Source organism: Petromyzon marinus, chromosome 1 (genome assembly GCF_048934315.1).
Source record: "Petromyzon marinus isolate PM22_M1 ecotype Great Lakes invasive population chromosome 1, UKy_Petmar_22M1.pri1.0, whole genome shotgun sequence".
Taxonomy (NCBI): Eukaryota; Metazoa; Chordata; class Hyperoartia; order Petromyzontiformes; family Petromyzontidae; genus Petromyzon; species Petromyzon marinus.
This window is the reverse complement of record NC_133667.1, coordinates 9915894-9941968: the sequence shown is the minus strand read 5'-3', so window position 1 is coordinate 9941968 and position 26075 is coordinate 9915894. Positions and strand designations below refer to the sequence as shown.

General features: G+C 44.2%; 1 protein-coding gene across 1 annotated transcript; it reads right to left on the bottom strand.

Annotated features, from left to right (window-relative positions):
- On the bottom strand, positions 1-25867 carry LOC142918265 (uncharacterized). The gene is made up of 9 exons (XM_076062431.1): positions 25460-25867; positions 23081-23152; positions 21690-21765; positions 20952-21086; positions 17604-17714; positions 14138-14239; positions 2940-3013; positions 933-1251; positions 1-595 (listed from the first exon to the last, which is right to left on the bottom strand). Exons 1-9 carry the CDS (start codon positions 25526-25528, stop codon positions 60-62), a joined length of 1494 nt encoding a protein of 497 aa, XP_075918546.1. The 5' UTR covers positions 25529-25867; the 3' UTR covers positions 1-59.
- Positions 25868-26075: the final 208 nt, after the last annotated feature.

Here is a 26075-nt window from a genome sequence, read left to right as displayed (position 1 = left end):
TTAGCAATTTGATCCTGTTTATTATTTTCCACAGATAAATTATGAAACCTATATCCATTTTAATCGCTGTTAACAGGCTCAATAGTGAGGACCCCAGACCACACCCATAGAGCAACATGCAGAGGTTCAGAGAAGTGAGCATAAAATGTGTGCAGATGCTCATTGTTGTCAGCATTGAAAAATAACAGAACCCGTTTATCATAGTCCAAGCCAACACCGATTCTGCGAGGATGTTCACCCACTTCGAGCTCCGTGCTATGCTGGTCGTGCCAGGCCTTGTATTTGTTCTCGTGTTTCCATAAACACCAGGACCTGCTGTTAAATCCCATCAGGCATGCACTGTCTTGTTCTTTACGTAGAATACTCTTGTAAGAGACACCAACACGAAGGTTTTCCACGTCCCCCACATTCACCACCCAGAAGTGGCATCCTTCAGAGAAACTCTCAGATGACAGCACCTGTGACCAGTATTTGAATCGATCTGGATGATCAGGTTTTTTTGGAGGGCTCTTGAGCCATACCGCTGTCTTGCCATCATTTGAGATGTTAAGTTTTTGATGTGCCGTGTTTCGATTAAGAGTTGGAGAGCATTTAACTGCAAAGAAGCCAGTGAAACATGTCAACAGACATTCACAACCAGAGTTCAGTTTATCAATCCAAGATATAAAACGCCTAGTTTTCAGTAAAAAAAAATGAGACGGAAGCATGGATCATATTGTTAAATTATTGCAATTTAAACAATTACTTAATGTTTATACTTTACAATACAATTGCCCCAATTATTAGATTAAAAACTATTTTATACTTATTTTAGCTGTAATGCATACTTAAACAATACCTAGCGGCAACATCTCTGCCTTTAGTAGTGACATCCATGATTAACTAAGAAAAGTTTCAGAGTGAGGCCCAGTTAATCATCAGATCCCACATACCGGCAGAGTCAAGCAGGGTCTGCAGCTGCGTTTGCTTGTTCTGTCCTGCACGGATCACCTCCAGGAGCCCCTGGCACATCTCTTCACGCTCACCAATAAAATAATTGAGTATAAAGATTGCACGTGCTGAGATGTCAGTAATTTCATACACCTTCCAGTACACGCTTACGTGAATGTTGTATTTTTTATCCATCTCGTACAAGAAATAGAAGGTGTTTTCAGAGATGGATTTATACACTTCTGGCAGCAACTCATGGAACTGCCGCCAAACCTCAGCATTACTGGACTTCATTCTCTTCTCGATGAGCATTAGTGGTTCCTGTCCACACGGGAAAGAAGCCACAATGGGAAGTGTTTAATGGTATTAAGAAGGTTGTAGATTTTACTCTTACATTATTTAACATCATTCCTCCAGATTTGCTAAAATAGAGTGTTACATATTGGGTGCATATTATTGAAAGACTTACATTTCTGCAAAGGGATCAATGGCCCTGCCATTGTAATCTGGAATTTTCTCTCATAGTTTAAGACTACCAAGGCATTGAGCTTTATTTTTGCAGGATCCCAATTGTTATAAAGATGACAACTGACTTTCCAAAGGTATTATTTTACAGTTTCACTGCTTACTAAACATCTTCCTTTGACCATTTTCAGTTCTCCAGTGCCAATACTCTATGAACGTATGTATCTACAGCATGATGCATACTTATAGTGGTTCTGATTAGAGCTAAGATATCCAGTTATTTCATGGAATATATTAAATTTGTTTGGAGTACTCTGCCAGTTATGGATTGATTATGTGAATTGGCTTACGCAAATAAAAGTTGGAAAACACACATCTCACCTCTGGTCCCATAATTTCTGTTGGATGGGAGGTGACGTAGGAGCTTAGTGAAGTACATTGCATCATTAGCCACATCACAGAGTGGAGCTTGTATGGAAATTTACAGTAAGCATAGAACATTCGTCTAACGGTCCATCCACATGCCAACGTTGGCTCAGCATTGAATGTATACTGGGTTTCTATCTTCGGGAGGCAGTAAGTGGAGCAGCTGCTATTTTTTAATGGCCAAAGCAATTGACCACAAAAAAGTAGTCAATTACAAATTACAGTTAATGGATCAATTTAATTGATTAATCATTCCAGCTATAGCTGCGATTGAAATGTGTGACAGTTTTTGGTCAATCGATTGTAAATAGATCATGCCAATTACTTTTATTGTATGAGTAAATGTATTTTATTAAGACAATGGAAAATATATTGCGATTGGCAATAAATTGCTATTGTGCTATTTGATGAGGATGATCTGTATTCATAGCTTCAATTCCACAGCATCTCAAAGCAACTTAAAATACAGTGAAATACAAAACAGTGAAAATAGAGCAAAATACAGAGTAAGAAAAATAGATGAAAATTATACAAAAGATCCATGGCAGAAGAACATGACAGTGAGCACCACAAATACAATAGGGCAACATTCAGACAACAGAGAGTCCCAGGGAAGTCTTGAAAAACATGATGGGAAATACTTTGGCCAGCTTAGGCTGACCATTGTAACACCCTACCCAATCACCACCACAAACCACAACCCACACCATCACACCAGAAGTAGGGATAAGATAGTTTTGGGAGAGTCTACATTCACAATTAGACAGTGGAAGACTCCACGAGAGTACATGAGTTAATCTTCTTTGGTTCTTTCGGTAAAGTCACGTAGAATGAGAAAAAAGAAAAAAAAAAATTCTCACGACGTTTCGGCCACAACACAAGTGGCCTTCTTCAGGTGAAAGGAACAGACCTGTCGGGACGACAGAGAAGTCCACTTGTGTTGTGAGAATTTTATTGTTTTATTTTATTATTATTTTATTCTCATTCTACGTGACTTTACCGAAAGAACCAAAGAAGATGAATCCTTGCAGTCACGAAAGCTTTAAATCGAAAAGTACATGAGTTCCTGTGATGCAATGTCATGGGAGCCAGGGCCCAGCATATGCTGCTTGACTTACCTCAAGGACATCCTTGGGCACTTTCACACTAAGAAGAGGCACAGTCTCCGTCCCTTTGCCAGAATCACCTGTTCCTGTACAAGAAGACGTGACACATGTCCACTCAGTAGCATCTACTGAAAGCATTGCTAATGATCCTGGGAGCACAATGTATGAGTTCTGCTGTTATGACTATGGTATTATGGGAGTGTGTCTAAAAGTGAACCTGCTCGGTTCGGAAGTAAACTACAACACGTGGAGTTAAAAATATTGCAAGGCACGTGATCATAGTGCCGGTACAGGTGTGATTTTATAGGATAGTGTTATCAGTTAATATATACCTACTGAATCAACTGGACAGTAATTATTTTGTTTTACATTAATGAATCTGTTGTGCATGATGCAAGTTATTATTAGCAACCAAGTATTGCGACTAAAACATATTTTTTCCGATATCTTTTTTGGATTAGATCGCGTAAATATAAATGTGCTGTTAAGCCCACCACCACCCGACACAGCCAATTAGTAAGGTTAGTTTGGTAAACAAAACTAGAGGGATAGATGTAAAGCCATCACTTGTGAGCAACGCATGTGCGAAGTCCATGGGGGGGGGGGGGGGCGGGGGGGTTAAGAAATGCATATAAATTACAATGGGTATCCATTACTGGTTGGATTATTGATATGGCACTGTACATTATGCATGCACATTGTTCTTGTACATCCAGACATTTGTGTACAGGAAAATAACAGTAACTGTTATCTGCTCACAGGTTTTCCCCATCGACTTATGATGACCTTATAGTCATGCAGTTAAACAGTGCATTACTTGTGTAGTGACTGGGAATGTCACTACGCGGTGCCGGGCCTGCGAGGCCACGGCGGAAGATGCACCGTCATCGTGCACACCCCGGACACGGGGTGCAGTACCGACCCTAGTGGTGTTTTGGGAGAGCGCTGGCTAGCACGATGGCACCATGCGCAGCGTGCGTTGCGGGCTCCTACTTGAGGAAGTGAGAGAGTGTCAGCTCAGCCTGGGTTACATCGGGTGATGATACCCTGGCCGTGCGTGCCCATCGCAGTGTTTGAGCGGGAACGGGCGCTTCACGCACTTCTTCGCCCGCCACATTTGAATTTGGCGCCAACTTTTCAACGGGTGCGACGCAGCAACCGGGTGCCATTTTGCCCTCGAGTGTGACACAGCTACCGGGCGCCATTTTACGTGTGACGCAGCAACCGGGCGCCATTTTAAGTGCGATGCAGCAACCGGGCGCCATTGACTCTACCGCAGCGATGCCGCCGAGTGCTGCTTGTGGAGCGCCCACACCAGTCGTCAACTCCAGCTCCTTCAAACTTCGGCGCCTGCCTCTTGTTCGCCCATTCACCGAAGCTGGGGGTGATTGGACGTCTTTCCAGAGCCGGTTCAAAGCGGCTTACGCCTTGGTCGGATGGCCTATGGACGAGGCACTCGAGGTACTTCCGACGGCATTAGATGACGATTCCTTGGCCGCCTTCAATTCAATTCCGGCTTCATATAGGGCGACGCTCCCTCTGGCGTACGCTCAAGTGGCCGCAATTTTTGAGCCGCCCTCAAGCGCTCGCTGGAAGTTCTTGCTGCGGAGGCGAGGCCGAGACACCTCTCACCTTGCGTAGCACCTTGCTGGCACTGGGTTGGGCAGCCTATCCCAACATGGACCAGGTGGCGCTCAACTCCCTGGCTTTGGAGCGGCTGCTCTCCCTTGTACGGGAGCTCGGCGTCGTCTTGGCCATTATGGAGGAAGCGGACATTTCTTCTCTTAAGGTGGCGCAAGGTATCCAGGCCCACCTTGGCCTGCGGCAGTGGCCCAGTGTGGCAGCGTGTGCTGGGGACCTGGGTCCAGTGGAGGTCATCACGCCACACAAAGGTGATCGTCTCGCCGCCTTCACTGCACGCGACCAGCGCTGCAGGGGTGCTGGTGAGCGTCGGCCGGAGCAGCGGTGGCGAGCGAGGGCTCCTCTCTCACGGGGGCCAGACCCACCAAGTGCATCCGCTGTGGCCAGCCCGGCCACATTGCCATGGGCTGCCGCAACACCCCTGGAGCCTTCGGCGGGACCTCAATGCTCTCCGCCTCCACATCAGCGTCATCATAAAAGCAACAGGTGAGTCATGGCACATCAGCCACTCGGCCACTCCCCTCACCTCACACATCTTGCGGGGATCAGGTTCAGATTCACCGGGGCACCACTAGCATTCATCATCCTCCAGATGTGCGCTCGCTGTCGGTCGCTGGGTGGCCAAAGGCAGTACACCAGTGGGATGCGCTCACGCATCGGATTGTGGCAGCCGCAGCAGGTTCCTCCGCGGTCGTTGGACAATTGAGGGAGTAGAGGTTCATATTTTGGTGGATACGGGTGTTTCAGCCACCATTATATCCGAAATGATGTTTGGCCTTTTGCCACATAGTGTTGGTAAGCTGAGTCTTGTAAAAGGGGCTTGCGTTGCCACAAGTCGAGGCAGTTTGGGAATATTGGGTCACATTATCGGCTTGATTAGAATTGGCGACATTGAATTGGAAGGCCCTGTCCTGGTCTCAAAGACGTTGGCCGTGCAATGCCTCTTAGGCACGGATTTCTTGAACAGAATGCCCCCCAAAATACTAATCGACCAAGGTTGTAGGAGTTGCCATCGGGCCGTCAATTTAACTTTTTACACTCCCCTACCTTGTTGACTCTTGCCGCCAGTGTACCGCTTTGGCTAGAGATTCCATAAAGATTCCACCTGGTTCCCAAATGTTGGTACCCCTGAGATTGCGCAAACCCCTGCAATTGCAAAGGCCTGAGGCGGGAGTTCTTTTAACTCCCTCTAATTACTTTTCGCGGACTTCCTCTATGGTGGGTGCCCTGACGGTCGTGTCGAAGGACCAGGAACCCTTTTTGCAGGTTTTGAACGGAGGTCGTTCGCACGTAGTTATGCAGGCCAGTACCGTTTTGGCGCATGTGATCCATGCTCAGTCAGCAGTAGATGCCACGCCAGCTGATGGGTTGGTGGCAGGCGTAGTCGAGGAGGACAATTCGAACGACTCCAGGCTTTGCCAGGAAAATTAGCTCTTATCCACCGAAGAGCGACAGCAGCTTTGGGCGTTTATTGAATTATTTAGCGATGTTTTTAGCCATAGTAAATTCAATATCAGACGCACGTCCCTTCTGTCCCATCACATTTACACGGGAAATTCCCCCCCTATTCAGTTGAACTCCCATCGCCTTAGCCCCAGAGAGAAATATCATGTCCGCTTTGTGATTGATGAGATGTTGGTGGCAGACATCACCTCTCCCTCTAATAGCCCTTGGTGAGCCCCCATAGTGTTGGTCAGAAAACGGGATGAGGGTCTCCAATTCTGCGTTGATTTCCATAAATTAAATAAAATTTTGGTAGCAGATGCCTACCCGCTTCCCCGCATGGACGATTCGCTTGACGCCCTCTCAGGTGCGTGGTTCTTTTCGACTCTAGATTTGCTTTCGGGCTTCTGGCAGTTGACATTGGACGAGGACGCCAAACCGAAAACAACGTTCAGCACACCCTAGGGGCTGTTCCAATTCAATCAACTTCCTATGGGCCTCCACTTGGCCGCAACTACTCTCCAACGCCTCATGGAGATGGTCTTGGTGGGATTACAGTGGGACTCCGGTCTGATATATCTGGACGACATTATCGTTTTCAGCCGCACGTTTGACGAACATTTGCAGCGTCTAGAATCGGTCTTCGTCAAAGTGTGTGCTGCTACCCTTCAATTCAAACCACAAAAGTGTAATTTGCTGCAGTCTTCCGTAAAGTATTTGGGCCATATGGTTAGCATGTCAGGAGTCACTACAGATCCAGAGAAAACTGCTTGTGTCCATGCGTGGCCGACCCCCACATCTGTCGCAGAGGTTTGCAGTTTTGTGGGCTTTGCCTCATATTACCGTCGCTTTGTACAGGATTTTGCAATTATCACGAAGCCAGGCCACGCGCTGTTTGCTAAAGGCCAAAAATTCCATTGGGGCAAAGAGGAGGAAGCGTTCATCGCGCCTTGGGATTCCCTGGCTGATGCGCTCCCCCCCCCCCCCCCCTGGATTATCCCGACTTCTCCCTGCCCTCTGTCCTAGACACTGATGCCAGCGACATGGGCATAGGGGCTATACTTTCCCAGGTGGTCGACGGCGCCGAAAGAGTTGTGGCATATGCAGTCGCGTGTTGTCCTCCGTGGAACAACGTTATTGTGTGACCCACAGGGAGATGCTTGCCAGTGTACTTCATCCAGTTGTATAGGCCCTACTTGTATGGCAGGCAGTTCACCGTACGGACGGACCATGCTGCCTTACAATGTTCCTTGCGCATAGATCAACCCTCAGGTTAGCTGTCGCTGGCTTGAGGTGCTGCAGGAGTATGCGTTTGACATCATTCACAGGAAGGGGGCACAGCACGGAAATGCGAACACCTTATCTAGGTTGCCACAAGACAGTAGGTGTACATGCATGACTGGCTCGAGTCGTTGCAGGGCTCCAGTTGACTCCATGCCACAGTTGGTGGCGATGGCCGACACGGCTCCTCTTCGAGGTGTGGCGCTGGCCACGAATTGTGGCCTAGGTCTACCTCGCGATGAATGGTCTCGCCTTCAGATTGAGGATACGTCTGTTGAATTTTCAGCGCAGGGTTAAATCTGGCAACCATTACTATACCACGGACGGACCATGCTGCCTTACAATGTTCCTTGCGCATAGATCAACCCTCAGGTTAGCTGTCGCTGGCTTGAGGTGCTGCAGGAGTATGCGTTTGACATCATTCACAGGAAGGGGGCACAGCACGGAAATGCGAACACCTTATCTAGGTTGCCACAAGACAGTAGGTGTACATGCATGACTGGCTCGAGTCGTTGCAGGGCTCCAGTTGACTCCATGCCACAGTTGGTGGCGATGGCCGACACGGCTCCTCTTCGAGGTGTGGCGCTGGCCACGAATTGTGGCCTAGGTCTACCTCGCGATGAATGGTCTCGCCTTCAGATTGAGGATACGTCTGTTGAATTTTCAGCGCAGGGTTAAATCTGGCAACCATTACTATACCACGACAACCAACGCGCCCGTTGCCCTGTATGACTGCCTCCTTATGCGTTGGAACTCGAAGCTAGAGAGATACTGTGTTGTGGTGCCCACAGTCCTCCAAGGGAAACTGACTCGTGTAATTCATGAGAAATTGATGCACCAAGGGACCCACAAAACCTTCTTGACTGTTAAGCAGGACCTACTACTGGCCGGGCATGGAAAGCGACGTGACACTATTTATTAAAGGCTGCCAGGATTGCACACTTCAGAAGCCACCGGCTGTGCATGATCGGCCCCCGCTGCAGTCCATACAGGTTTCTCGCGTCAACGAACTTGTGGCCCTTGACATTTTAGGCCCATTCCCAACTTCTCAACGAGGCCACAAGTTTCTGTTGGTCGGGGTCAAATACCTCAACGCTGGCTTATGGTGTGGCCCTTACAAGATCAGTTGGCCTCGTCAATCACCGATGGCTTTTTGCACGGCAACGTTTAATATAAGGGTGCACCTGAGCAACTTCTGACCGGCCAGGGTCGGAATTTTTCTTCTCGACTGCTCAGGGAGGTCTGTGACCTCCTCGGTACAAAGAAAATCCGTACCTCGCCCTACCACCCTCAAACCGATGGGATGGGGGAGCGTTTAAATCGTACCCTCACGTCCATGCTGTACCACCAAGTGAACGCGACCCAGTCAGAATGGGACCTGTTTATTCCGGGCATCCTCGCCGCGTATAGGTTGGCCCTTCATGCCTCAATGGGTTTTTCACCCTTTTATTTGATGTATGGGAGGGAGACCGAACCCCCGATGCACGTGCAAATGGATTGTTCATCCATCTAGGTTGAAGAGATATGTATTGCCCTGTCCTGTAGATTAATCCCAATTCCGGAGCGGCCGGTGCCTGATGCGTCCGACAAACCTGGCCATCCTGGCCGGGATGCTGGGCAGCATAAGCTTTCCGTCTGTCCACCCACAGAACCCCTCCGAGTAGTTTCCGAGGAGTGGCCTGCTTCCCCGTTGGGAGTGAAACCAACATCAGAGAACGCACCGCCCGCTCACAAATCGGATGCTACCTGTGGGAGCGGACCGGTGGCACATACACAGTCCAGAGGTGCTCTTTTCCGCTGAGCACCTCTGGGCCTTTGGGCCCGTTGTCATCAGACGCCAGCCATCACTGACGTGGTCGGCACCTTGGACCGAGGGATGGAAGCCTTCCTTGCACTTGCCGTTCTGCCTTAAACACCCTTGATGTTCCCCCACAGACGGCCCTGCCTTCGCACCTCCATTGACATTGTTATTATTGTTAGAATTGTTCTTGTTGATGTTTCTGGCTGTTTGCTATTGACCCCGATATGTGTTGGGTTCAGTATAGTTAGCAGCCGGGACGGCTGATTTTTTTTATGGGGAGGGGTGATGCAGAGGAGTATTGTGAGCAGCGATAAGGGGGCGAACAGAGGGAAGTGTGAAGCGGGTTGTTAGTCAAAGATGACGTCATGTCACGGGTGGTGTAAGAGGTACCTTCGGGAACAAAGGTGGGTCCGAGCTAGGGGGAGGAGCCACCAAAGGGGTACTTAAGGGGGACCCCATGACGAAGGCGTAGTCGTTGTGGGGAGCCAGGGCAAGGATCGGCTGCAAGAGGTCTCTCCCTCTTCATCGCCGGGCGGTGTTGGCTAAACCCCCGTCCCAGGCAGATGGGTGGGAGAGCCAAGGGAATAGCCGAGTGTAAGGCTCCGAGTATTCAGTAAGGATCGGCTGAGAAGGAGGGTTTCTCTCTCCTCGGCGCCAGGCGATGTTGAATGAACCCCCGCTCTCGCCAGACGAGTGAGAGAGCCCCAAAAGGATAGCCGAGGGAAGGACAAGATAGTGTTCGGGGGTCCGGGATAAGGACCAAATTAGAGAGCACCTACCTCTGGTGTGAGTTTATAGTGTTGAATGTGTAATGAGAGAGCGCCATCTAAGGAACGACGAGGGTTAATTGCATAGTCACTGCTGGGTAACTAATATCCGATCAGAAGGATGGGTTCCATCTGGGCCAAAGGGCGGAGCTTGTGGGTTTGTACAGGAACCATCGGGAAGGTTCCACGAGGGGGCATGGCTTGAGGCGGAGCTTAGCTCCGCCGAGAGCAATATAAGGAGAGACAGTGAGTGGAATCTTGGTCAGGTGGGGAGCCTGGAGTCCGGACTGCATCATCGCCTACCTCTACTCGCCACCGGCCACGTGGCGGGCTCTGCCAGTGAAGCCTTCTCTCCTCTCAATGCGCCGCCAGCCAGCGGCGAGCGTGGAGAGAGAGAGAGAGACACGCCACACGCCACGATGGTGGAAGAGGGAGAGTGCGCGTCACGGCAGTAGAGAGAGAGAGGGAAGCCATCCGGATGGAGAGAGCAGAGCTGTGCAGACATTCTGTTAAATAAAAGCCACCAATCCAGAGTCGTCATGGAAGTCGTTTATTACAAATGTAACAGTGTTAATAAACGGCAACAGCCCTTACAGCATTCCTCGTCTCCACGTGGTTCTACGACCCAACACTTGGATCACAGTATCAATGTACATTACATTGTAGAGTAGCATTGTACGGGTGGAAGATAAATTTATGTCGAGGTTGCTGAACCAGTGAACGGTTGCAGGAATAGCCTGATGATTATCTGAAATCCTACAAGTGTATTTTAAAAGCAGGTAGTGCCAGACTATGTGCTCCAAGGTTTGAGATTTGTGTCTGCTATCACACTGCGTGCTATTCTTAAATTTTCAGTGCATAATATAGCTACATCTGCCATATGATGTTCCGATTCAATTAAATACAGACAATTTTTTGCAGGGCAAATTGTAATTGGTAGTTTCTTCTGTGGACTCAGTGATTCCATGCTAGTTAAGAACTTCGGCAGTGTTGCAGGTTACTCACTCCCGGGACTCAAAGTTGAATGAGGGCACTTTGAGAGCTTATGCTCGATCTCAAATTGGGTTCCAGGATCTTAATCTATACTTTGTAAGGTTCTGAAGGTCCTATTGAATAGGTAATTTGGGTGTTGCCGTAAAGCATATGTAGAGGAGAGAAATATGCGGTGCACGCAGTTAAGCGGATGCAACGGAGGGCAAACAGGTGTGTGCTTTGCAGAATGAGGTTTGCACAGACAAACCGCCAGTAATTAAGGGGAGAAGCGGGTGCAACCGAGGTCGAACAGATGCTACACTGTGACCGGAGGTTGACACCTAGGAGATGGGATATGGGGGGTGATGATAAGAGATTAATGGGATAATTGGCGCCGGCCTGGCGGCAGCTAAAGTGTAAGCACGTGAGGACTCGGGATGAGCAGGGGGATATACTGTAAGCGGGAGTGTTTGTGAACGAGGGGAGTTGTTGCCGGGAACCAAGAGTGAAGACATCTCGCCACTGCCGCTCTAGCCATCAATGGGACCTTAACCTTCACGCCGTCGCCAGGCGGGTGTTGGCTGAACCCCCTGCCCGGGACAGACGGGTGAGCAGGTCTGAGGGAGCATAGGTGAGGGCAGCGGTGGAGATGCGAAGTTGCTGTGTGCAGAGTCGTTGACTGTGGAGCTACTGTGTGCAGAGTCGCTGAGTTCGAAGACGCTGTGTGCGGAGTCATTGAGTGCGAAGACGGTGTGTGCAGAGTCGCTGAGTGCGAAGTCACTGTGTACAGAGTCGCTGAGTGCGACGTCACTGTGTGCGGAGTCGCTGAGAGCAGAGCTGCTGAGTGCAGGATAAGTAACGTGCAGAATAAATAAGAGAGCGGGGAGAAGTTAAGTATATGTGACCGTACAGATAGTTATAGGAGTGCCAATAACTGGCGCAAAAACAGGTGAATAAAGTGTAAGCAAGGGACTTTTTACAACGTGTCGATGTGAGTATTTTTTTAAGACACTACACATGTATAGTTGCGTGATATTTTGTGTTTTTGAAATATTTAGGTGGAAGTCTGGTGACATTTTGTTGAAGTTAGTTATGTTGAAGAGTCTTGTGAAGCATGAACAAGGAAACATTGAAACAAATCAACACCATATAATTATTATACGAACATAGTGGTGTCTATGTGGAGATGCATCCCATTCATAACACTATGTAAGACAATTTTTGTTCCTGGGTAGTAAGTGTTATTTCGTAATTGCTGATGCCTAAAAAGTATAGAAAATGCCTATTATTCCGCACAAACTTTGCTTTTGTGACCAGGACAGTGATATTTAGAAATGTACCTATTTTCAATGAGAATACGGGCTAATGTGTATTTTTGTTCACATAAAGTCAGAAAAAAACAACATATGAATCAAAATTACATGTATTTATAGTAAAGCAAGACAACAATTACTACAAAATATTTAGAAGAGAGTAGTTTTTCGAGATTCATGATTATACTGTAAATAACTTTCACGAATCAGCCTACAAATTAAGTCTCCCATCATGTTCTCATTATACTGTCCTTGTTAGCGGGATTCAAAGTCAAGTATATCCTGGTGGAAGTGCTCAACTTGCTCCTCCGAGTACGCTCCCATGTTCTCCTTATATTTAACAAGATGAGCATCAAGGATATGGACTTTGAGGGACATCCTACAGCCCATTGTGCCGTAGTTCTTCACCAGAGTCTAAACCAGCTCCACATAGTTTTCGACCTTGTAATTGCCCAGCAAGCCACGAACCACTACGACAAAGCTGTTCCAAGCCGCTTTCTCCTTACTAGTGAGCTTCTTGGGGAATTCATTGCACTCCAGGATCTTCTTTATTTGTGGTCCTACGAAGATACCGGCTTTGACCTTTGCCTCATACAGCTTAGGGAAGAAGTCTTGAAGGTACTTGAAGGCTGCCAACTCCTTATCTACAGTTCTGACAAATTGTTTCATAAGGCCCAATTTGATGTGCAGTGGTGGCATCAGCACCTTCCGGGGGTCCATCAGTGGCTCCCACTTGACGTTGTTCTGCGACTTGCACACTTTCATCCAACAAGTTCCACTGCTTGAGCCTAGACGTCAAAAGGTCGGCATTGGACTTGGTGAGACCAAGATCTCTGATCAAGTCGTTGAGGTATCTTTCGTTGGGGTAGTATGGGTTTCTCTCCTCAGCTCCACCTCTGAAATTGTCATCTGGATCTACAACATCTACCTCGCTCTCTTACTTGCTGCTCTGTTCTCAAGACCGCTGCTCTCTGTCCGGAGGAGTGGGTACGGGGAGCTCATGGCAGTGTGGAACCGGGGCGATGGATGAAGGAAGGTCCGGATATTTGGAAGGGTCCACTATGCAGAAGTAGCAGTTGCTTGAGTGGTCAGTGGATTTTACGCGTGACTAATGTGTAAGAGATTCTCACAACATTTTTCATATATGATATATTTTTTCAATAAAATCGAAAACTGTAAAACATTATAATTTTTTTACAATTTATAAAAAAAATAACAAATGTAATAACTTAAATTTCCGAGCAATAATTGTCCATCTTATCTTCCAGAGTTTTTTTGTATTGCTCGCAGGTGAAATGAGGTGCCCAGGGTTTGTCTTGATCCCCAACAGGCATGCCAAAATATGCCTTGTAGGCCTCACACATCTTAGCAGATGCTTCCACAGAGCACTTTTTTGCTCTTGTCTTGATAAATTGGCCGCAGACATAGCAAAATGCGTCTGCTGGATTCTTGCAGCCTCTTGATGCCATCTCAGAAAAATGCAGATATGTATTCACTTAGGCCACTGGAACTAAACTGAACTAGTGGTCTCAAGGCTTCTATTTATATTACTGGAAAGTTTTAGAATGTTCTAGAAGTTACTCCAAGTTTACTCAGCACTGAATCTATCAATAATGTTCTGGAAAATTTCAAAATATCACTGTCCTGGTCACAAAAGCAAAGTGTATGGAGGCATAAGCAATTTGGAAATAACACTTAATACCAAGGGGAATAAAAATGTTATACAGTGTAATTGTTGACTAGAATCTTAAGTGAATATTTTGCATGATTCAAATGCTGCTCAATAACATTGTAATAAGCAGGATTACTGCTTAGTCTTATCTTGGACATTGCCCATTTCCATTCAAGTTTTTGTGATGTGCACTGGGAAGTCTTCCAATTAATCTACAGCCCTGATTTGTTGTCTCATGAATCACAGCTGGGCCACTCGTGGAAGAATTCGTCTCATTATTAAACAATGAAAATTACGTAAAATGCTGTAATGTTTCTTACCAAAGGGGTATAAGCATTTCTTCTTCCGATAAATCAATAAGGCCACCACCACCACCAGAAGCATGAAGGTCCCAATTCCAGCAGGAATTGCAATGTTTTTTTCTGCAGGCAGCAAAAGGCAGAGGATAAACATTCAGCATATATATTGACATATACAATTAAATGCCAAGGCTATTGCATAACACCCTCTGAAATAATGTTACATCGACACCAGTGCCTATGCTTTTATATCAGTGCATCAACAAATTTAAATTTGGGAGCAATGTTGTCTAGTAACATGTATTTAAGTAGCAAACTTGGGGGATGGTTTATAATTGTAGTCTCATCAGCAGTGTGGCCAATTAAACAAATGCCAGACAGCTAGATGTTGTAGGCAAGAGCTATCCACAAACATTGTTATAACTGGTCAGTTCCACACTACATTAGCTTTGCTGTAGTGATCTGCTTCATGAAGTACATATGCACAAGCAAGCCTGAAAGATAAAAGTATAAATTATTTTGAACATGCTGTGGTGGGAAACAAGAGACATGGTAGCAAGATTTGTTGTTGTACTTTGAATCTATGCAACCCCTCTTCAGCAACCCCCCACTAACCAGCATAGTACGGTTTTATAATATAACACCCATGATCCACATATGTTGAACTTATTGCGCACTTTGTGTCTTGGCTTGGATTTGTGTCTCTGTGCTGTCTCTGCCTGTGTATGGGCCTTGTTGCTTCCGAGTGGGTGCTGTCGATCCCCACTACCTCATGCTGATTTGTCCCATTGTGTGCTGCCGCCCCCCACTCTGCTCCATGCATACCTCATGCTAATTTTGTTCCATTGTCTCTCAGCCTTACCTTCGCTGCCTATTTAAGGCGACTTTACTGTGTGCTTGTCTCTGTGCTGGTTCGCTCTTCTTGGATGTCTGTGTGTGTGTGTGTGCGGTCTGTATTTTGAGTTTCATACTTAACTTTCAATTTAGCAATCTTTGAAATAACGTGGTCAACCGGACTATGCGTTAATTGTGTTTTGACCGACCGTCTGTGTTGCTTTACATGGTTCCAAAAATTTTGCTAAACCCTGTTTGTCTGGTATGCTTCTCTCTCTGTGTCCCCTGTTGTATCTGTGTCAGTTCCCCCTACTTGGGTGTCTGTATATACATCTGAGGTTATGTGTTTCCCCTCTCTCCTAAATTTAGCTCTTCTGTACCTGATGATGGCTGCTTGTGTTGCAACCGAAACGTCGTACACTATTATGCTATTTTATTATTTCTTATTTATAAGTGACTTTACCGAAAAAACAAAGAGTAATTCCTGCAGTCACGAAAGCTTCAAATTAAGTCTGAATTTTGGTTTCGTTTGTCGATTACACACAATCCACAAAAAATACGAAAACATATTTTTACAATTGTGCAAGAACACAGAATAACCTGATTTTAACTCCAATGGGATCTTCAGAATGGTGCCTTGCAGTGTGAAAAACACTGTGCTTGATTTTTTTTTATTATTTCAGATTGTACGGTTAAGTAATTGAATTCATATCTATGTAGCCATAATATTCGAAATGTTTTACCCGCGCTGAGCTCTTTTGAGAAACTGCATGGATTGTCTGAACTGCAAAACGCAAGTTGGAAGGAGGATCACCTCCAAACCATCCACCTGCAACCATTTGCGCTTGGGGTATACAATCCACAATCTCGGCTATGCTGGCTCATTATTATGACAAACATAGCATGAGCACTTCATCAGAAAATCAACCAGTTTAATACTTGAAGCACAGTAGATTGACATAGGAATGGGGGAGCAAAGGTGGTGCAGTGGTTTGCGCAATGTCCCATGACCCTGGCAATGCGAGTTTGTTACCAGCCACGGCAAGCATCACTGCCATCTGAACTGGTCCTGTCCAGATCCAGTAAATATTCAGAAATTCTAATCACAATAGATAGTCGCGTGTTATAAAATAAATGTCTTGACATCTTTGTCTAGGTTGATGTACTATTGATGTACCACCTAGATTAATGTACCATTGCTAAGTTTTTTCCACCTGTTGTCATTCTGAATAATTGTCCTCCCATTCTTTCTCTTTCATGTATCTGAATGAATAGCAACTCACAAATCTCTAAATTAATTAGTCTAAATTAATTAGCTATGAATAGCCTTCAGTTGATGGGCAGTGGATTTCTTTAAAGCATGTTTTGCATTTTTAGAGGTCATTGGTTCACTATATGATCGACGTTTCTGCAATTGCATGCCATGGTCTTCAATTTGTACTTGTGAAAGTAGTAGTGCTGATCTACCATGATTTACATTCTTCTGGTTTAATGTAAACTACTGTTTTTAAGGAAGATGAAATCTCTTTTTAGAGGGATCAGCAATCCGATGCTTCTTAATCATACTAGTATTCACACAAATCTTTCGCCATTTATTTGATGTGCTGAAACTCAAATATAAAGGCTTTGACTTGCACGATCTCAAGCAGTAGTTTAATATATTTCTCGAGCTTTTTAGATGGGCAGGTTAGGATTGATTAAATTCAGCTGTAATCATGAGTATTTATTTGCTGTTTGCAGACATCTATAAGAGACATGTTCTATAGCACAGAGAGCCAGAGTAAAATAGTTAACTTTATTTTGCTGGTGACAATCCTCATTGTAATGTTTAAGATGTTCGTTGGTGTGGTACCTCTTAGCCCAAAGAGGAGCGCAGAGTGTTGTGTAAAGTATACTTGTGTGTGCATGTCTGATTCACAACTAGCGTGAAATCAGTCAGCACAACTCAGTATAACTGCGTCATCGACAGTCGTTTTGATATCCAGAATTGCATGTGACAACAATGGCATGGGTCAACTTGTGCAGTGGAAAAGTATCTCATGCCACGCTGCCATGGCATGGCCCCAGCATAGCTCGGATGTGCAAATATAAAACAGGTATAAGATGAATGTGTAGTGTAAGCACATCTGCTCTCCAACTAGTGTCTGTAAGTTTCTCGATAAGGTTACATTTTTTCATCAATCTTCAATGGTAGATCTGGTTTCGATCAACAGTACCCCCAAAATATTTTAGCAATGGCTGATTATAGACTTCCTTGCTGCAAATAGACATTTGGTTCAGCAACTACTAGCTAATTGTTCCAATGGAATGCTGTAGCCATGGTCTTGTATGGAGTTGCCAATGTCTGAAATATTCACGGTTTGGTCCTTGATGAAGGAAGAGACTTCACACATGTGTAGTAAGGGAAATATCATGTGTATACATTTCTCCGATGTGTGTGGCATGTCAGTTAATAAATGCATAATAATGGGGCAAGTACGAAGCTCTGCCTGGTACCTTAATACTCGAAACAGCCCGACTGACAAGATTTCAATGACGTCCAAGATGTGTAAATTCTTTACCATTTGCAAGTTTGTGCATTTCCTGATGCCAATCGCTCTTAATTGAATATCTTGGTATCAGAGGCGATAGAGACGAATATGAAATTTCTCACCTGTGTTTGATGTAACTCCACAAGGCTGTGAAGGATGAGGCCGACTGTATCCATCCTTACACTGACACGCAGTGTCACTAGTGACAGTACAGTCCTGTTGAACATCTTCATCTACACATCAGAGAACAAAAGGAAACTTAGTTTAATTGCAGTACTGTACTGTTTCTTCTTTGGTTCTTTCGGTAAAGTCACGTAGAATGAGAATAAAATAATAAATTGATAATATAAAATAACACAATGATATTATTTTATCAATTTATTATTTTATTCTCATTCTACGTGACTTTACCGAAAGAACCAAAGAAGATGCATCCTTGCAGTCACGAAAGCTTTAAATCGAAATTTATACTGTACTGTTTGTTTAATGTACAAAATGTTGGTCTTGGCAACATGTCCCAAGTAGCTATAACTTTAGCATAGTGTACATTACAATTTGGTAATACGATGGAACTTGTATAATATTTGATGGCTTGGAGAACAGGGTAATTGATAAACGAATCTTTGTTGTAACTTGCTGATCCGCCCCTCCTAGACATCTGTGAAAAGGAACTTCAAAGCTAATCGGATTCCTTCAGTGGAAATTAAGATTCTGATTCGAATGTATGGATGAGAGGAGCTATTCTTTGTTCATTATAATCACAGTGGGTCACATTTACCTGTAGCATGGCATTCGATAATGCATGCCTCACCGCAGGTCAACTCAAACAATTATTGGAATTATAACCGAGGCGACATGAGGTGAGTTTATCTAATCTCGTCTCACCTGTGGCGATATGTGTATAAGAAAAAAAGATGATAAAAAATTATTTATCCGCGTGACATTGCCTGTAATCTGCCAGCATTTCATTGTTTTAATGGAGATAGTGGCTTAGTGGATGCTGCCATGGACCCTATTGACTGATATTCTGGACATTTTAGGTGAGTTGTGACTAACAAGGACATATTAATCTCAACTCTAAAATAGGAAGTGATAAGGCTTCCAGTGACATCATCTGTGTATATGATTTCTCTCTCAAGATTCCTGTGCGTGTGTTAATCCTTCTTTAATGGTTTAATTTTAGCTTTTCGTATTTTTAAATAATTTTCCTGTTCTTTGGTTCTTTCGGTAAAGTCACGTAGAATGAGAATAAAATAATAAATTGATAAAATAAAATAACACAATAATATTCTCACGACGTTTCGGCCACAACACAAGCGGCCTTCATCAGGTGAAGGGACGAGACTGTCTGGAGGGCAGCGCTGAAGAAGTTTTCCCTCCAGACCCCCCCTGCCCTGCCAAAGAAGAGGGTTTCCTTCCAGACCCCCACCCCTCCTGCCTTGACAGAGCAGAGGGTTTACCTCCAGGCCCCGCCCTGCCTTGTCAGAGCAGAGGGTTTCCCTACAGACTCCCCCTGCCTTGCCAAAGCAGAGGGTTTCCTTCCAGACCCCTGCCCTGAGTTCATCCATGGTCGGAACAGAGGAGGGGGAGAGAGACAGCTGCGAGGCGCTATTATACTCCATGTTGTAAACCATACCATTAACCGTGGTGTGAGAGGTATTAAGAGTCAATGCTGGGGAAAGAGCTGCGGTCTGAAGGTCATCGTAAAATACAATTAATTAAGAACAGAAATGGTTTAAAACATCTTTCCAATGGTTACTAAGCCAGAATCCATCTTCTCGGTTGAAATTGTCTCTGTGCTTGTATATGTGAATGGCCTCATGAACGAATCTCTCATGGTAGCTGGTTGGTTTGCAAAGAACCTCCGTCTTGGAGAAGTCAATGTCATGTGAGCCCACTGAATTATAACAGTGATCTGCCACGGCAGAGGAGTTCGTCCTACCGTGTTTCAAGTCTGCTTTATGTTCGCGGATGCAGTCCGAGATATGTCGTTTGGTTTCTCCAATGTAGCTACTACCACAGAGGCACTTTAGTTTGTAAACGCCCGGGTACTGTATGTCTGGAACAGCATCTTTTACAGATGGAACTAAATCACGGATTTTATGTACTGTGTTGAATCGGACCTGGATCTTGTGTTTATTCAGGATTTTGGAGATCTTTTTAGTGACCCCTGCAATGTAGGGTAAGGTGATGGTTTTGAGTGGCTCCACAAGAGGATCCTTCTTCATGACTGGAGTGATGGCTTTGCGGATTGTGTAGTCGGAGTAACCATTAGCCCTGAGAGCCTGGTGTACGTGCTTGAGTTCACTGGTAATGTGTTCCTGGTCGGAAATGCATTGGGCTCTATGGTATAGAGTCTTGATGAGGGAGTTCTTCTGGGATGGATGGTAGTGGGAATTCGGTTTCAAGTAAGCATCTGTATGGGTAGCTTTCCTGTAGACAGAGTGGCTCATTGAACCATCATGTCTCCTTTTAATTAAGACATATTATTATTTTATTCTCATTCTACGTGACTTTACCGAAAGAACCAAAGAAGATTAATCATTGCAGTCACGAAAGCTTTAAATCGAAATTTTCCTGTTCTTAGACAATCCTACATTACCAACTTAAGATACATTTCCACTTTGTGTATTGCCTTTTCAATTGCTGCAACTTCTGGAGATAATTGGTGTAAAACTCGACAGGCCATCTTGTCGCCATGCTGGCCCGCCGTGCAACCGGAAAGTGCCAGCTCCAACTGCCTGTGCCATCATCAGTCTTCTTCATTCAAGCAGCTTAATATCTTGACAGACATATTTTTTTACTATTTAAGATGGAGGACCTTTCTCATGAATTTCGTGATATAATGGTCATATGTAGCAACAAGATGGATACCACCCTGCTCAAGTTGAGATTAAATATCAGCTCCAAGATTAGAGCCCACTGTCTGCACATTTCTTCAAACTCCAACCCCAGCCAATTGTGGAGTAAAGAGAGTCCCACTTGGAGTGTTGTGACTCCATGAAATAACTTCAGATTGTTTTTGCTCAGCCCACCTTTCTCATGAATCGACCCTTGTCATCTATGGTCTATTCACAGATGGAATCTTGGGTGCAGCCTATCAAGCAATATGGTTTCAACCAATCTCAGATTTCACAGACCTTTATATTCTTATTACAATGTTTTACCACCACAATACACTTTCAACCGAATTGCAAGGTGATCCAACGCACTTTCTCATCGATTTAGTTGTTTTAATTAACATAGAGTGATTTTTGCTGTGGTTTTCACACCTGATGATGATTGCTTGTGTTGCAGTCGAAACGTCGTGAGAATTTAATTGTTTTAAATTTTTATTATTTTATTGTTTCCCTTCTACGTGACTTTACCAAAACAACCAAGAATATAGAGTGATTTATTAACTTTTTATGCATGCATCTCCACACTCAGATGACATACACACATACGACCTACTGATGTGGAACTCTTACAGAGAATATTGCAGGTACTGCACTTTTTGCATTGAGGATCACGGTTTGCAATGTCCATGTAGCTCTTCCCTGGCATACAAGATGTGCAGAAAGATTGGTCGCCATCGGAAAAGCAGTCATCAAGCCACATGTTTCCTGTAAAATGGACAAGTTAAAGTAATTATGGGGTCCGAAAATAACGTGTTTGATTAAATATTACATCTCAATACGTTTTACTACAAACACGTTATTCAATCTGTATGCATTTCTAATTGATGTTTATCCAAAACATCCATTTCTGCCTTTTAATGTGACGCTATGGTCTGCTGTAGTAAATTATGTCACAGGGTATTTCATTTGAGCAAAGAAAAAAGGCATGTCAGATTTTTTTTGCTTTTTACTAGGTAAGGCCCACTAAGCTATTTTTCAGAAGCGACCTGGTTACAAATGATAGTTTATCGTACGGACATTTATAGCAGCCAAATACTCTCTATGGGCATTAACACACAGCTGAGTACTGAACAGCTGATTCAAAATAACCTCGCCCATTGGTAATGGTGATCAACTTTGGCCTTCCCAGCTATATTAATGCTCTGTTGCAAGCATTGTCATAATTTAAATGTGGTATTCTTTGCAAATACAATCATCAATCGCTTATATTGTCTACATGAAAAACACACACTCTACAAACTAACATTTGACCACATAGGGCAGTGGATGCATTGTTAGTCACAATGTGTTACTGCTTTGCTTGGTTACCTGCAGGACAGAGGTGGCAGCAAAACCCTTTCACTGCTCTGTATTGTCCTTTATCTTCGCATTCATTATACTCAACCTTAACATAAAATTAAAGTAGAACAAGAGTTAGGGCACAGCTACGTGTAAGCAACAATGACTCAATAATACAGGTAACGATTCACTCTACTCCATATCCCCTGCGATTCTACTTATTATCGTGATTCAAGATCAATTCAATATATTTTTGTCTTGCCTGTTAAGCCTCGTCTGCTTCGCACAGTGTATCGTTTGTACTGTCTGTTGTATGTGTACTGCCTTGCTTGTACTGTCTTGTCTATACTGTATGCCTACATTTTCCAGTCTCATTTCGTTCTATTGCCCTGAAGGAAAAACGAAAAAAATAATGTATTACTTAAATAATAATACAAATATTCGACTTGAAATTTCTATTTTAAACATTATTTAAAAATACTAATTGTGAATACCTACTCTTGACCATCAACCCCATAATTATTTGGGCTCTGTACAGTTAACATTGATATCGAGAATACGAGCATTGTTTACATTTAGGAATGACATAATTCCCCTCTCCTGATGCCGAGGGGAGATGGGTAGGTTTGGGACTCGGACACGTGCAGGTGCGACTACTGTGCTGGTTAGCCAGTCCAGATCGCCCTACATCAGTGTGCTTCATTGCAAGGCCCGCGGGCCACTCGCAGCGCCTAGTGGCCTTTAGTGCGCCCCCTGACGTGCATCCCCCGACATTACACAAATGTGAAAACACTCCCCATTGTGCTGCTGTCAACCCCAATGGTTTCAAATGTGTGGCGGCCCTCACACTGATGATGTGTTATCGGCGAAAGTGGCCCCCCCTCTGAAAATTAGTCAAGCACACTGCCCAAGAAACAGGCTGATGGAGGTTCCAGTTAGCTAAGAGAAAGTGGCAGGCCCATTCTCACAGTATTCTAAACTTGAGAAATGAGGCTAACCAAAACCTTTACTCAGAATTTGGCAAATCTATTAGATACAAAAAGGATAAAAGATTGATTAAGGGTTGCTGGGGACAAACTGTTTACTGATCTCAACTATGCTGATGATGCAGTTCCTTTTTTTTTACAGAGTACCCAGCATCATGGCCCATGTCACTGACAAGTCTTGACCAGGCAAATATTGCAATGGGCCTTCATACTTTCTGGACAAAAGCTTAACTTCAGATGATGGGCTGTGGCTCTGCATAAAAAGGTTAATGCTGCAGATATGATCATGTTGATATTGATGTTCACGTTTATTTGATGATGTTGCTAACAATTATATATCATTGTATCATGTATTATGCAACGTGTTAATATTTTATACAGATCTAATTAAGTGTAACACAAAATTATTTCTAAGGTAAGTAAATACAGTAATACCTCTGTTAACGACTCCTCTTGGAACACAGGTCCTTTATAACCAAGTCGGCTGGAGAGGGAAGCTTCACCGCCCTATTTTGCAAAAGATGAATACATATAAAGTAGAGCCTCGGAGATCGAATGCACCAGAACTCGAACAAATCGGTGTTCAAACAATATTTCCGAAAAAATTTTGCCTCGGAAACCCAACGAAATTCGGAGGTCGAACGGGCAATCACAACTTGAAAGAACCTGTATGGCTGAGACGCGTATGGCCAGCGTGCATGACGCTTGTCCAGACAAAGGTTTTACCATATGAGGCAAAAACAAACCTCTTTAGATACGTTATTAGTCAGAAAGAGCTCAAGTGACTCAGTTAGTGGCAGAGAAGAGGCACAAAAGAGAAAGAACCCCAGAAGGGCAGTTCCCCGACGTTATTATGGAAGGGGACTCCCCTTCCAAACAATAATACCACCACCACCACCTCCTCACTACCTTCCACTCAAGCCATCAACTCTCCTTACGACAGGTAAAGTGAAGTTCAATGTTAATTTATTTCATATATTTATTCATTTATTCCATTTATTTATTGTTTTTTTATGATTTTATGCATGTAATTACTGTAAACTTCGTGTAAAAATGCTTTATAATGAGATATTTCTTGTGTCTAGAACCAATTAATGTCATTTACATTAATTCTTATGGGGAAAATTAATTCAGTGTTCGAACAAATCGGTGTTCGAATGGCCTTCTGGAACGAATTAAGTTCGATCTCCGAGGTACCACTGTATATTCTGAAATCATAAGCGATTCAAAATAATGAAATTAAAAACTTACCCTGTGAACCACAGTAGAGGTTTATTGGGTTATATCACGTAAATATGTGTCGTTCACCTGCCACTGCCCAACACAACCAACTAGTAAGGGTTGTCACGTAAACAGACTCAAGAGCGTTATTAACCAGGTAAAGTCTTAACTGTGATGTCCCCATCCTACCTGCCTATGTCAGCTGTAATTTCCAATTCTCTGTGTCTCTCACTCTCTATGCCTCTCTCTAAGATCTCTCCCTTGTCCTTTGGATTGCACTATCATGCTCACATGTCCTTTGGATTGCACTCTCATGCTCACATGCCCTTTGGATTGCACTCTCATGCTCACATGTCCTTTGGATTGCACTATCATGCTCACATGTCCTTTGGATTGCACTCTCATGGTGCTAATCTCTCATTAACACTGCTGTGTGCATATGCGGACATGATACTCTTATGCGGCGACGGAAGCTCATTCACGCTAATCTCCCTCCCTAATCACTCTCTCCCTAATCTCCCCCATTAACACAACTGACGTGCTTGCGTCCGGGGGTGGAATTCTTTTCCAGCTCAGACCCCACTTGCATGCCCATCGCCACATATTAGCCTCTTGTTGTAACAGCTGTCTCGCTGGTTCAGCAGTTCCACTGCTGGATTATATTTTTTCCGCCTGAGGACGACCGCTTGTATTGCGATCGAAACGTCGTGATTTATTTTATTTTATACCTACGTGACTTTACCGAAAGAGCCAAAGAGTATGGATTCCTGCAGTCACGAAAGCTTCAAATCAAGCTCAAACTCATATGCTTCCATTGTCGATGGCTTTGCTGCTGCTGCTTCTTGTAAGGGTGTGTGACAGCCTGCTATGTAGCAGTGAGATACAAAAGCAATGTGAGATCCTAATGTTTGTGATATCATGGTTTTTTTGGATTTTAAAATCGAGTCTTACTTTTTTACAGAGTTTGTTATATCAGTCATAGATATTTTATTTAACTATATATCGTGTTATCTGCCTTGTAGGTACTGGACAACTGTGAAAAAGAGCTTCATAGCTCATCGGATTCCTCCAGGATAAATACATATTCAGATTCTGTTATCCCAAGATTTATGTTTTACCCTGCATTGTGATGGTTGCAGAGCCCCAATGGTTAGGATGACATCTTAAGAGTATTCATATGTACTTTTAAAGAGAGGTGTAATGCAATTATACACAAGTGACGATATAAATATCTAGTTATTAAATAGTTTAAACATCTGAAACATTAACGGCAAGAAACAGGCTATCCGAAACTGAAGGAGCAGCCAACGAGATTAAAAGACCTCACATCGTGTATTTGTTTTTTTATATTGAAAGCAGCCCAAAATAAGTGTCAATTCTCATTGTCTGCGAAGCAACGAAGAAAAGTCACGGGCAGTTGAGAGAGAAAAGACCATTTTGGCAGCAGAAAGGATATAGCGACACTTGCCATCGGCTTTATGTCAATGGTGATCGGAGGCTTGGCAAGATGATGGGAGGCAATGTTAGATTAGGAGCAGCTGATGAGTAAAAAGCGTCTTCCCGTAGTGGGTATAAACTGTATTACACACTTACCATTGAGATGAACGTAAACAAGATTATTCCAGAGATCAGCCCCATTGCTGCCACTTGTTTTGGCTGCATCGTTCAAACTTGGTGTCAAAATGGTACTACTGGAGCACGAACCTAACGATGAATAATTAATATCGCTGTTATGTTGCTTAGCTTTAGAGATACTTGACTGTCAAATCATGCAAATACGCCTTGTGGCCCTTGAACATTTCTATAGAAGAAACCCCAGCTGGTTCACCAGTGGCTATGAGTGTAAAACACTTAACCATTAAACACTGTTAATGTCTCTCAAAAGTACATGTAGATTAAGATGAATGTACCGTGCCTAGACTAACGACACCCAGCAATCTCGATACACGGCGACCGCAGCTCCTTTTAGAATTTCCTCATTCCGTGCTTTGCATTGTCGCTTCAGAGGAGTGGTCAAACTGGAAACACCGTGTAGGGTGGTGGTCCAGATGTCTTGTGATCACCATTTAATTCTCTACTAAATCGTTATATTTTTGTCAGTAAGATGTATTTGAAGCAGAAATAAATATGCAAAGGAAACACATTGTAGGGGTCAATTAACTGGGGGGTCACAAGACATCTGAACCACCAGCAGAGTTCTGTATTTGAA

Bases quoted from the DNA above. Each gene is read 5' to 3' on its own strand.
- LOC142918265 (XM_076062431.1), bottom strand. From the start codon at position 25,528: ATGCAGCCAAAACAAGTGGCAGCAATGGGGCTGATCTCTGGAATAATC. The intron at 17,715-20,951 runs GTAAGAGTTCCA...TCTGATGTGTAG, and splicing joins CAGTACCTGCAATATTCTCT to ATGAAGATGTTCAACAGGAC. The intron at 1,252-2,939 runs GTAAGTCAAGCA...CCGTGTGGACAG, and splicing joins TGCCCAAGGATGTCCTTGAG to GAACCACTAATGCTCATCGA.